Here is a 14132-nt window from a genome sequence, read left to right on the forward strand (position 1 = left end):
GCAGTCTCACTGTTGGAATGTCCACTTTATAAGCTTTAATTTTGTAACTTGAATAATTATTTCTAAGATGACAATATGTAATCCATTAACCAGTGATTTCCTACTGTTTATTTTTTTCTGTAAATCTGTATAACTTGTAAAAAAAAAGAGTTTGGTGTGAGATATTTTAAGCCTTAAAAGAACACTCTGCAACCCATAATGATGTATTCTCCTCAAAAAAACCTATCCTTCAAAATCAATGGAAAAATAAGATACTTTAGTGCCAAAGAACAACTTAAGAAATTCATGACCACTAAATCAGCTCTTGAGAAAGCTTTGAGAAAATGAAAGAGAAATGGAGAAAGAGAAAATGAAGACCACAAACACAAGAACAACAAAATAAAGAAGTCACAAGGTGCAAGGTGAGCAATTAAACAGAGAGAAAAGACAGGGAACAAACAGCAAAATAACATGAAAAAGTTATGCCAATACATATCTGTTATAACCATCAATGTAATTGGTCTCAATTTACAAATCAAAAGAAACAGATTGGCAGAATGAATCAAAAAACAAGATTCAACAATATACTTCATTCAAGAAGCACGTTTAACCAAAAATAAATTCATAGACTAAAAGTCAAAGGATGGAAAACAGTACTCCATGCCACAGGAACCCTTCAATAAGCAGGGATAGCTATTATACATGCAGATAATGTAAACTTTAAGACAAAATTGATCAAAAGAGACAAAGAAGCTCACTACACACATGTTAAGGGAAAATTCTAAGAAGAATAGATAATAATCATAAATATACAAGCACCAGATAGATGCATCCAACTACATAAAACAAATAGTAACAGTCATGAAAAATCAAATAAGCACTAACACAATTATAATGGGGAATCTTAATACCTCATGCTCACAAATAGTTAGATCAACTATACAAAAAATCAACAAAGAAATATCAGAATTAAACCAAGCCTGTGGCCAAATGGACTTGATAGATGTCTATAGTTTTCCACCCCAAAGCATCAGAATACACATTCTTCTCAGCTGCACATGAGACAGCTTCCACAACAGATCACTTGTTAGCCCATAAAAACATGCATAAGTAGATGTAGAGGAATTGAAGTCATTCCATGTGTCCTATCTCACCATAGCACATGAAACCAGAAATCAATGGCAAAAGGAATCACAAAAACCACATAAATACATGGAAATTAACACCCTTCTGAATAACCAATGGATCACAAAGGAAATTAAAGATGAAATTAAACAGTGTCTGCAATTAAATGATAATGCCCATACAACATACCATAACTTACAGGACACAATGAAAGCAGTCCTACATGGGAAATTTATAGCAATGAACTCTCACATTAGGAAAACACAACAAAGTCAAATAACCTAATGCTGAACCTCAAACTTCTAGAAAAAGAAGAACAAATCAAACCCAAAGCTAATACAAGGCAGGAAATTATAAAGTTCAGAATAGAAATTAGTGCAATGGAGACTAAGAAAACAATACAAAGAATCAATGAGTCATAAAGTTGGTTCTTTGAAAGAAAAAATTAAATTGATAAACCATTAGCCAACCTCACCAAAAAGATGAAAGAAAAAACATAAATTCAAGCAATTATAAATGAAAAGGGGGAAATCACAATGGATCTCACAGAAATCCAGATCATTAATACATACTTTGAGAATCTGTACTCTAATAAGATGGAAAACACAGAAGACATGGTCAGATTCTAAAACATAATCTAACTGCCAGAGCTAATCCAAGAAAAAATAAAAATTCTAAATAACCTGACATTAGCCAATGAACTTGAAAATGTAATTAAAAACTTATCAACAAAGCCCAAATCCTGATAGATTCACTGTTGATCTCCACAAGAAATTTAGAGAACTAATGCCACTAATGCTGAAACTCTTTAAGGAAATCAAAAGGGACACAAAACTTCCAGTATCATTCTTGGAATCAAGTATTACCCTGATTCCAAAGCTAGAGAAGAACCCATCCAAAAAAGAAAGCTACAGGCCAATTTTCCAACTGCAGATAGACACAAAAATCCTCAATAAGATAGTGACAAACAGAATGCAACAAATCATTAAGAAGATTGTACACATAATCAAGTAGGATTCATTCCAGGGATGCAGGAATGGTTCAACGTATACAACTCAATAAAATGTAATACACCACACTAACAGAACCAAAGACAAAAATCACATGATCATCTCAATAGATGCAGAAAAAAAATTTGACAAAGTTCAATACCCATTCACAATAACAAAAATCCTACAGAAAATTGGAATACGTGGTTTTTACCTTAATCTGATAAAAATCATCTATGATAAACCAACAATTGACATCATAGTAAATGTACAAAATCTAAAAGCTTTCACTCTAAAATCAGGAACAAGACAAGGACACCCACTATCACTACTCCTAGTCAGTATAGTTCTGGAAAAATTAGCCAGACCAGTCAGACAAGAGAAAGAAATAAAAGGAATATGCATAAGAAAGATATTTGTAAATGACATGATTCTCTACATAGAAGACCCCCAAACCACCAGAAGACTTCTAGATTTAATAACAAAATTCAGCAATATAGCTATATACAAAGTCAACACTAAAAAATCAATAGCAATCCTGAACACAAACAACAAACTTAGAGAGAGAGAAATTAGGGAAACCACACCCTTTACATCCAAAAAATGAAATACATAAGAATCAATATAACAAAGGAAATAAAAGATCTATAAATTGAAAATCACAGTACTCCCCCTCCCCCGCAAAAAGAGAGAGATTGAAGAGTATATCAGAAAATGGATATCCTTGCTCATGGACTGGAGAACCAACATAGTGAAAATGGCCATACTCCCAAAACTTTTACACAGATTTAATGCAATCCCAATAAAAATACAATTAGCATACTTCACAGAATGAGAGAAAACATAGCTACAATTCATTTGAAAGCAGAAGAGAACTAGGATAGCAAAAGCAATTCTGGGCAACAAAGACAAGTCAGAGGGCATCACAATCCTTGACTCAAAATTATAAAGCAAAGCTACTGTGATAAAATCAGCAAGATATTGGCAAAGAACAAAAGTACGTGAACAAACAAATAAAAACCACCCTGAGAATCAGTGGACAGATAGATGATGAAGATGAAACTCTAAACACATCCAGCCACCTTATTTTTGACAAAGGGGTCAAACATGTTCACTGGAAGAAAGATACTGTCTTTAATAAATAGTTCTGGAAAAACTGGTTTTCCACATGCCAAAAACTAAAACTAAAACTAAAATAAAACCCACATCTATCACCACACACTAAACTAAAATCAAATTGGTCAAAGATCTTAATATTCAAACAGAAACAGTAAATCTACTAAGCCAGAAGTTAGATAGAAATCTTGAAGACATAGGTATTGGCAAAGATTTCATGAAGCAGACTCAGACCACAGGGAAATACCGTAAAGAAATAATCAACACATGGGATCTCAGCTTGCTAGAAAGCTTTTGCACAACAAAAGAAATCACCAACAGAGTAAAAAGATGACCCACAGAGTGGTAAAAAATTATATCCAGTTGTGCCTCAGACAAAAGGCTTACATTTAGAACATATAAAGAATTGAAAAAAAGATGCCTTCCAAATTCAAAGACCAGTCCAAAAATGGGCATCTGAGATGAATACACACTTTTCAGATGAGGAAATACAAATGGCAAATAAATGTATGAGAAAATGTTCAACATCATTGGACAACCAAGAGACAAAAATTAAAATAATACTGACATTTCATCTCACTCCAGAAAGAATGAGTGTCATCAAGAATTCAAACAATAACAAGTGCTGGTGGGCTGTGTGAAAAAAGGAATCCTTCTCTGCTGTTGGTGAGAGTATAGACTGGTGCAACCATTATGGAAATCAGTGTAGAGACTCCTCAATAAACTAGGATTCCATTAGACCCAGGTATTCTTCTTCTGAGTATCTTCCCAGAAGAATTAAAGCATCACACCACAGTAATACATACATACTCATGTTTATAGCAGCACAATTTGTAATAGCCAAATCTTGGAAATAACCCAAATGTCCATCAACTGAGGAATGGATAAAAACGATTTTTTAAAATATAATGGAGTACTCAGCTATAAAGAAGGATAAATTTGAAATTTTTGTAGGTAAGTAGATGCATCTTGAGACCATCCTCATAAGTGAGATAAATCACATCCACGTGTGTAAACATCATATAATCTCACTAGTACGAGAAACTGAATGAGAAAATAGGACCCCAAATGTACAATATATGTTTCATGATAGCAATTTCAAAATTTAAAATGTAATTAATTTAAAATGAAAACATTATGAATTGGGAAGAAACTATTCAAAAGAAAAGAGAAATTGTGATGGAAAAAGGGAAATGTAAGGAAGGGGAAAAAGAAAAAATATGTAAGCAAGATAGTTGAGATAGTTGTATTACTAGTTTCTCTTAGTTCACTGAAAGGAACGGTTTGTGCTAATGCTGTACAATATCTCATGCCTATTATTTTGTACTCTGAGTAACTACTCTGAAGATAATACTCAATGTATCATTCTATTATCTTATTTTGAAATTCTGTTATTTTTATCTTTTTTAAAATAAAAAATATATATTACAAATAGCAATTTTAGAAAACAAACTAATTTAAAATGCAAAGTGATCTTGTTCACATGTGTATAATACCCTGAAGAAGGTCAGGAAGCCCACACACAGAAGGAAAGATTATGCTTGGAAATGTTGCTATAGCCAGGTCCCACATCTTACCTAGGTCTCACTGAGGGCTTCCGTACACCCACTTTTTTGAAGAAAGATATTTTTCTGGTGGAGGATGGTTCCTTCCTTTGTTCCTTGATCATTTCTACTGCAACATCTAAGAAAAAAATCACAAAGTTGATAAAACTGTGTTATAAGGAAATACTGTAGAAGGTAGGAAAACATAGCAAGGACATTTATCAGACATTACTACATACATGTGGAAAAACCACTGTCCTCGCCACTGTAGCCATCCCAGGCCATCCAAGCTGAGAATAACCTAGGATGATTTACATCCCTGACACTGAGCTCAGTCTGGCTGTTTGCTAAATAGGTTGACCCTTAGCCTGGAGTCCCCCTTCTCAAGAGAGACAGTGAAGATTCGGTGCACTGTACTTTCCTCATTGCATTTGTCAACACCAGGAGTCATCGCTCCTGCAACCAGCTACATACATTCTATCTTGTGAACTACATTCTATCTTACTGAACTACCTGCCACATGTGTTCTATTATCCCTAAAACCCCAGATATTCCATCTAAAACCCTTCCACTTGCCCTCTGAAACACTCACTTTGTAAACAGCAAACTGACAGAATGTTGACCTCATCTTTTAGCATCCCTACCACCTTCTAGCTTTAACCAAGATGTTTTTCTTCCTGAAGACATTGCTTCCACTAAAATGCTATTCCAGCATACTATGCATAATTCATAGTGGGTGTCTGGTACTCTAGTGCTATTTATAAACAATTATTCCAAGAAATATATTAAAATATCATTTATAATAGATTCCACTGGTCTCAGTCTTACAAGAATTCTTTGAAGTTTATTTTGTAGAGGAAAACATGTATTATGAACCCATTGTGGGGAAGGATCTCACAGCCAGAAATGACGACGTGGCCTTGTTATGTAGTCAGTGCTTTAAGGTGTTTATTAAATATAATGTTCTCACATAGGAAATTTGGCGTGGTAATACTTTCTGTGATAGCATATAAAAAAACTGAAAGCAATGTGAACACATACTGCAAAAAATGAATGCAGTTCAAACAGACGAAAAATGAAACTCATAATATGGAATAATAAATGTTAAGAGAACAAGAAAGCCACAAGCTTCTCCAAAATAAAACACAGCCTAAGACTTAAAAAATGCTAGATAAAAAATGTTTAAAATCATCAATAAACTTATACAAAGTTTATAGAAATTAGAACAAATCAAAATTAAAACACAGACCAGTGCAAAAGAGAATGCGAACAACCAGAAAGGTAAGTGCTTTCTTACCTGCTGCTCTACAGGGATTTGCAGTGTGGCAGCCACTGTGAAACACCAAACAAAGCCACAGAGATTTTAAATTGGCCCAAACTTTCAGCCCTGCTTGCACTCTTAAGGCTCCTAGCAGTTATGTAAATTTCTACAGAGAAATTTAGCAAAGGTTTTGGTAGTTGCTTATGCAGCTAAGGATGTCTCAAAAACAGTTTTACAAAACTCAGCGATCGGGGGCTGGGGATTTAGCTCAGCGGCATAAGCACCTGCCTTGCAAGTGTGTGGTCCTGAGTTCGATCCATGGTACCGATAAAAAAGAAAAAGACAAAAAAAAAAAAAAAGAAAAAAACAAACAAACAAACAAACAAAAAAACACAAAAAAACCCTCAGGGATCTAATCAGAAACTTGCAACAGCAGTTCTATTCAAAATTGTTCATGCTTGGCTCCCCACCCCACATCAGTGATGTCCTTGATGGCAGCAGGTACACTCTGGATGCGGGATGCCAACACTGCAAGGAGCAGTACAGGTCTTATTTTCAAAGCATTGTGGTGTTTAACTTTGATCTCAAGTTCTCTGCTGCTTTCTGGAAGGACTCATGGCAAGATTTGCCTTAACTTGGCCTATGTGAAGTGTTTGCAGGACTGGGAGGATTCCCAGTGATATCTGCCAAAGGCATTTAAAAATTTGGGCTTCAGCTACTTGAGCCCATGGACAATAGTTGGGACAGCATTAGACCAAAATATTGGGTAAATATGAGTTGGGGAAAGAAGATGTATTTGGTAATATGGGTTTTTAGCTCCTACATATAACTGAGAGTCCTGTAATTGTCTCAATTAGGGAGGCCAAGGCAGGAAAATGGCAAGTTCAAGCTTATGGGGAAACTAATGAATTAGTGAGGCTTTGTCTCAAAATAAAAAAATGAAAAAAGGGCTGAAGATGAAGTTCTGTGCGAAGGATCTTTTTCACTCCCCAGTACCAATGGAAAAAAATATCTGTGCACTGTCTGGAACTCAGAATCCTTCAATGTATTGAGTAGGAGAAGACCCTTCCTAACTCATTTTGGGGGGGCCAAGTAAAATACCAAGTAAGATGAGAACAACATGAGAAAAATGTAGACTAACATCCCTTGTAGACATAAATGAAAAATCTTCAATGAAATACTAACAAATGAAATCCAGCAGAATGTTGCAAAAGTTATATATCATGATCAAGTAGGATTTACCACACAAATGCAAGGGTGGCTCAACATATGAAATTAAATCAACCTCATACACCATGTTAAAATTATAAGGAAAAACCTCATTATTAGTCTCAGTTGATACTACAGAAGCACTTCACAAAACCCAACACTTTTCATGCAAAAAAAGGGGGGAGGGGCTAGAAACAAGCTAGAAATTGAAGAAAATGTCCTTGAATGATTAGGGGCAAATTTATAGGCAGCACTATACGCTGCTGACTGGAAGAATTTTACCTATCCTCAGGAACAAGACATGATATACAGTTGTCTCCTGTGTTCTTATATGTTTTTTGGCCTGTTAATCTGGCTGAAAACCTGTATTTATTATAATTAACTTGATAAGAATTTGTAAAATAAATGAATGAGTCTACTGCTGGCAAATTATTTTTAAAAGGGGAGGATGGAGAGAAAGGAAAAAAAAGAATTGATCTGTGTTATAAATATGTATTTATTCCCCACAGTGAATGTAATACTGTGAACATGTACTAATGAAAATTAAAAAGGAACAAGACAATGATGCATTCCTTTTCTACTTGCATTCAATATCATGCTACAAAGTTTTAGCAAAGATTATAGATATAATTTAGAACAGGAAGAAAAACAAGCCAGTTTAAAAATGAGCATATGACTTGCATTTCCCCAAGATTTTAAATGGCCAATAAGGTGAAGCTGGGAAGATGGTGGGTGAATAAGCAGCAAAATATAAAGCCTCTCTGAGAGACTCAGCTCAGATGCTGAAATATAGCATCCTGGAGAAGACCAGGATGGAAGAAGATGGATCCTCTCGACCTAGGAAGAAACTAAAGTGGAAACAAACAAACAAACAAACCAAAGAATGAAAAGTAAAGAAAAACGTGGACAGAAGACTGTAGCCAGATGTGCTTTCACCAGAGCCAGTCCCACTGTGAGCGAAGTGCCACTGGAATCTGGAGACACATGGTCATGGTGAAGTTCGGGATTGACAAGCCCAAGGGCCTTGGTAGAAGGACATGATCACAGAGAGGAGCAGCAGCCTGGAAAACTGCACCAACTTGCGGTGAGTGTGGTGGACTCAATCCTTCTGCAGGAGTCAGTGATTGACTGGGCAACATTTTGGAGTAGGGCAGGATAAGCCTAGAGCCAGAACTGCAGCCAGCTTCATTCAGTGACTCCTAGTGCAGAGCAGATGGTGAGAATTGGTTGGACTGATTCCTGTCCCTGTGTGAGATCCAGTAGAAAAGACCAAGATTTCCCTGAAGCTATCCCTGACCACCCTAACCGTGTGGCACACACTAATGTGGTGAAGACTCCCAGTGGTTGACCAGCTCAGAAGAGAGGGGCCAACCTGACCCATCCTTGCTTGTACTCGAGTGGACACTAGCAGACTGGGGAGGGCAGCAATCCTTAGCCAGCACACTTAAGAGTAATTATGAGGACCACACACTCCATTTGTCTGAAAGAAACCATAAACGTGACAAGAGGAAGAAACAAAAGGAAGTCTTCAGCTTCCATCCCAAGCAGTGCTATCCCAGAAGAGGTAAACACAGGAGAGATCGGGGGTTGCACACCTGCAGTTTCTGAAGAAACAACATCTGACATAAAGAAATATCTTTGTGAAATTATAAAAGAACTTAAAACAGAAATACTAATACAGGTAAGGGAAAATATAATAAAAATAATTAAAAAATGCTAAGCATCGCTCAAGAAGACACAGATGGAAGAATGGAGGAACATAGAAAAAAGAGAGAAACCTTTGATGAAGAATATAAAAGAAATCTAGAATACATGGAACAGATTCAAAGAGATTACCAGGAAATTAAAAACTCCATTGAAATCTGGCAAAACTGCTTGAAAAAAAACTAAAGATAGACTATGAAATCCTGAGACAGTTTGCAATGTGGGATTGCAAAAGGAAAGATCTCTTTAAAATAACAAGGAACCAGGAAATAATAATACAAAAGCTAGATGACGACAAGAGGATCTATAACTTAAGAATAAAAAACGTGAGTGAAGAAGCAGGGGTAAACACAAGTGAAATACAAAGACTAGTTACAGAAATAATTAAAGAAAATTTCCCAAGCTTAGGAAAAGGAATGATATCCAGATATACGTGGCATACAGAACTCCAGCCAGCTATAACCAAAATAGTTTTGGAACCACTTAGGTAAATAATGAGTTGCCTCTCTAATTTAACAACTAAAGGAGTTAGTGGGATACAAAATGTAAAATGCACCCTGTGAAAGTGAAAGGGGAGGAATTGTCTAAAAAGGAAAGGCAGAGGACATTATTAATCTTGTATCATGATTTGAAATCCATATTATTTTCAATCACTTTGTTTAGTTTGGTTATATTTTGCTCCAGTTTGTTTATTTGTACTAGATTTGATGGTATGGGCAGCTATTCCAAAGATAGCAGGAAATACTACAGTAACTACTTTTAATTTCCTGTTAACTTAATCTGGAGCCCTGCATTGCTTTCACTGTCTTGTTTTGACTGATTTTATTTGAATGTTTTGATAACTGTCTTGTCTTGACTGATTTTACTCAAATCTGTTATGTTTGATAGTATCAAGTCTGACAGTATAGGCAACTACTCTGAAGACAATAAGATTCACTATGAAACCTATTCTGGTTTGACTATTATCTTCTCTTGAAGTCCTATAACTCCAATGTTTTGTTTTTATGGATTTTGTTCTGTACTGCTATGTTCACTTTTATTGTGCTTGATAAATATGGACAGTTCTATTGAAGATAATAAGAGACACCATGGTAACCATTGTAGATCACCTTGCATTTTTGTTTTAAGTCATGTACTATGTCCATCCTTTTGTTTTGACTGACCCCATTTTGTTTTTTCTCATTTGGTTTTATTCTCTTCAAAATAAAAATAAAAAAATAAATGGCCAATAAGCACATGAAAATTATTCAATATCATTGATCATTAGGAAAATGCAAATCAAACCACACTGAGATGCTACTTCATACCCATGGATGGCTATCATTTTAAAAGGTAAAAAACAGACAGGTAAGGAATATATAGAAACTAAAACCTATACATTGATAGTGGAAATGTGAAATGGTGAAGCTGCATGGAAAATAGTATGATGTTTCTTGGAATTAAACACAGAATTAACATCTGATCCAGCAATTATAATCCTAGATTTACAACCAAAAGAATTGAAACAAGTATTCAGACAAGAACTTGTACATGAATTTTCATAGTAGCACCACATGCAAAAATCCAACTTTTGATCAACTTATGAATAAATACACAAAATGTAGTATATCCACACAAAGCGATATTATTCAGTCATAAAAGAGATGAGCTGATATATGTTAAAATATGCATGAACTTCAAAAGCATTATTTAAGTGAAAGAAATAAGATGTAAAAGATCATATATTGAAGTATTCTGTCTCTATGAAATATCCAGAACTATGTAAACTGATGATAACAGAAGCAGATTAGTGGCTGCAAGGTTTTTTTTTTCTGCAAGTGTTTTCACAATGGGAGAGTGGAAGCGATTATTTAATGGGCACAGGGTTTCTTTTTGGGATGGTGAAATGTTCAGAATTTGACAAAGGTGTGAGATGTACAACACTGTGAATACTACTGAATAGCATACTTTAATTTGGTTAATTATTAATTTTACCCTATGTAAATTTTGCCTCAATAAAAGAAAAAACATATCAAATGTTAAGATATCAGCTCTATATCAAAGTCCTAGAGGCATATTTTTTTAGATATCAGCTCTATATCAAAGTCCTAGAGGCATATTTTTTGGTGGGAATTTACAAGCTGATTCTAGTATTTATATAGAAAAACAAAAGATACAAAAGCTATGTTATTCTTAAAAATTCCAAAAAAGAAGTTAATACAATCAATTATCAATGCTTGTTATACAATTATTGTAACTAATAGTGTTATATTTGTGCAAGAAAATACAAATGGACCAACTAAAGTCTCCAGAAATGAACCCACATTGACAGTGACAGCTGTTTGGTGACAGAAATGACATCACAAAGTAGGGGAGAAAGGAAAGCTAAAAATACAAGCCTGGCACATCAAATATTTGTGGGTTTGTAGAGCAACTAGATTTCCCAAATTCTGTTGATGGGAATATAAATTTGTGCAAATGCTGTAAATTTACTGGAAATTGTTAAAGTTTATTATTTGTGTATCTTATGAAATATAAACGGCATGTATTTGAGAGAATGACCATCAGATAGCACATAGAAAGATATTCATAGGAGCCATATATAGCCATGAGTCAACACCGTCTGAGAAACACATTACTAGGTGGCCCAGGCATTGTGAGAACATCATAGAGGATATTTAATATTTACACAAACCTAGACGGTAGAGCTTACTACACACTATTTGTTGCCAATCTTATATACGTGGTCCATTGTTGATGTTGTGCAATATATGATTGCATAAAGTCTTCAGAAACCAGACAACTCAAATGCCTGTCAACTTTGAGTGGATTAAAAATACAGTATATTTATACTCTGGGTACTCTATAGCATAGCGTGCATACTCAAAGAGCATGTTATTGTCTCAACAGGCTGACAATTGTTTCCTGGGTGTCATAGCCAATCTTGTTCTTTTTACGTATTACAGGGATACCCACAGGTATAGTATATTTTTGTATTAAAATTTTCTGCCAGAAGAGGCCCCTTAAAGTAGGGCAATAAAAGATCGAGATGATTGTTGTGTAACTGCTCTGCCTTACCAAAAAACAAATCAATAATTGTTGCATTCAACAACCTAGCTGAACTCACAAACATAATGGTAAATTATACAAGGCAGGCACTAAACAAAGCACGATTCTTGATTCAGGTTGTATATTTAAAAAATATTAAGCAAATTAAGAAAACCCAGATAGAACTAAATTACCATTACCTTTGAAAAAGAAGAAGGGATTAGTAGTTGAGAGGTAGAGTAAAAGTTATATTTGTTTAACAGGGCAGTTGATTAAGTGTATTTTTCCTTGTTTCTCAAAATTATTAGGAAAAGAGGGCAATAGCGATTAAGCACGAAAAGAAGAACTGAGGTTGGGTGATTTGAAGTAAATTTTTAAAGTACTGCCTTGAGGAAATAATTATGAAATCTTAGCACTTTATTTTCTTCTATCAGAGAGAACGATTTGAGATACTAGGGTAAGAGGTGCTAATTGAGTCAGATCAGGTTATACTCAGAGGATGTTTAGCTATGAACAGAACTAAAATTATATAAACTGTATATGTGGGAGTGGGGTTTGAAGAAACACCCTTAAAGACACGGAAGTTTCTCCCATGGCCACAGTGCGATAACCACACTAGCATGCAGCCACAATCCCTGTAGTAGACTCTGCTGATTAAATCTCCCATTGCCACTCGTAAAAAAAGAACTTATGTGATGGGTTCATACTCTGAACAATTAAGTTCTAACATCATGAGTTAGGGGAGAACAAGGTAAATGACAGCTCTAAGAGGAGAAATGGGCCGTAGTGACTGAGTAGGAAGTCAGACCCCAGGTGAGGTAAGAAGACACTGCCAGCACTTCATGCACTGTATTCTGGAACCTACCCAGATGAGGAGGGTATTCACTAGGACGACAACATAGGTCACAGAATTCAGAACTGCAACATCACAAAGAAGACAGCATGACAAAGGCTGGTCCGGTGTGAATAGTCCGAGACTGGGGAGGAGGAGATCCAGGTTGGAGGATGTGGCCACAAGCCAGCATTGAGTTTTGGCACTTGGGCAGATGGGAAGGACAATTTCACAAGGTGCAGTCCAACATGGGGTGTCAGAACACAAGAAGGTGAAAGCTATCCTTGTTAGGGGGCTGCCTGGTGTGGAATAATAGGGTCCAAGCAAGATGAAAAAGGAGCTCATGCAGGAGGTGAATGAGGCTGGGTGTGGGGCGTTAGTACCTGAGCAAGGTGAGGAAGGTGTCCCCAGGAAAGGACAGTCAGGTGCAGGGAGTCAGAGCCTGAGTGACATGAAGACACTGACCACACATAAAGGAGGCCTGGCACAGGTTAAGAGAGGGATTGGCGCGAGGAAGTGTTCCACCCAAGACGGCAGCCTGGATGGAGGTGGTGGAGTTCAAGCAAAGTGAGGAGAGTGGCTGGGGTGCTGGTGTAGGCCCTGGAGCCCAGGTAAGGGCAGAAAGCCCTCTGTGAGGTGACATGGGGGCAGTGGAAATAGAAGATGAGTTGCAGAGAGAGGGGCAATCAAATAAGTGGATAAATGTAAGAGAGCAGGAGTCAGGTTCCTCATCGCCAAAGCAAAGACCTGGAAACATGAAAATGGAAAAAGCTAGAACGAACCCAGTTGGACTGAATGGAAGGTACTAGTGGGAGGGGAGAATTCACTAGTCACTCCTAGTATTCCCTAACCAGTTCTAATGACAAACTGACAAGCAAGCAGCCACAGCCGGAGTCCTGATGACCAGGAGCTCAGAGACATCAGTGATGGGGGTCCAGGTCATCCCGGACCTGCCTTATAAGCCCTGCTGAGACCAGCAGAGCTATCAGCTGAGCAAGGGCAGACTCTAGGATGGGGAGCAGAAGAGTGCCCAAAGATCTCCAGACCTCGCAGTTTTGGTTGCTGACAGACTACAGCTGCAGGTCCCCTGTCAGCTGCTTGGCCAAATGAAATCGCCTGGCCGAGTTTATATCCTCCTCAGGGATTTCCACATCACATCTGGGTCAGTGTGGAAATACAAAAAGTCACTTCTGCCCATCCTCACTCTTTCCTAGATGTTGTCCCTAAAACATCCCCTTACAAATATCCTTCCGCAAATCTCTGATTCCAAAAATTTTAGTGGAAGATGGTTGTGTATTGTTTAATATCCCTACTAGATAACAAAGTAGAAATGAACAATCTTAATC

General features: G+C 36.5%; 1 protein-coding gene across 1 annotated transcript in view; it reads right to left on the reverse strand.

Annotated features, from left to right (window-relative positions):
- Nucleotides 1-14132, reverse strand: part of Rgsl1 (regulator of G protein signaling like 1) — a 70104-nt gene that overhangs the window by 24125 nt on the left and 31847 nt on the right. The window contains 1 exon segment of the mRNA XM_063239691.1: nucleotides 4787-4892. Coding sequence (XP_063095761.1) covers nucleotides 4787-4892 — 106 coding nt within the window.

The sequence above is a fragment of the Cavia porcellus genome, unplaced genomic scaffold (genome assembly GCF_034190915.1).
Source record: "Cavia porcellus strain 051 isolate PalLab524CR breed Dunkin Hartley unplaced genomic scaffold, mCavPor4.1 scaffold_29, whole genome shotgun sequence".
NCBI lineage: Eukaryota > Metazoa > Chordata > Mammalia > Rodentia > Caviidae > Cavia > Cavia porcellus.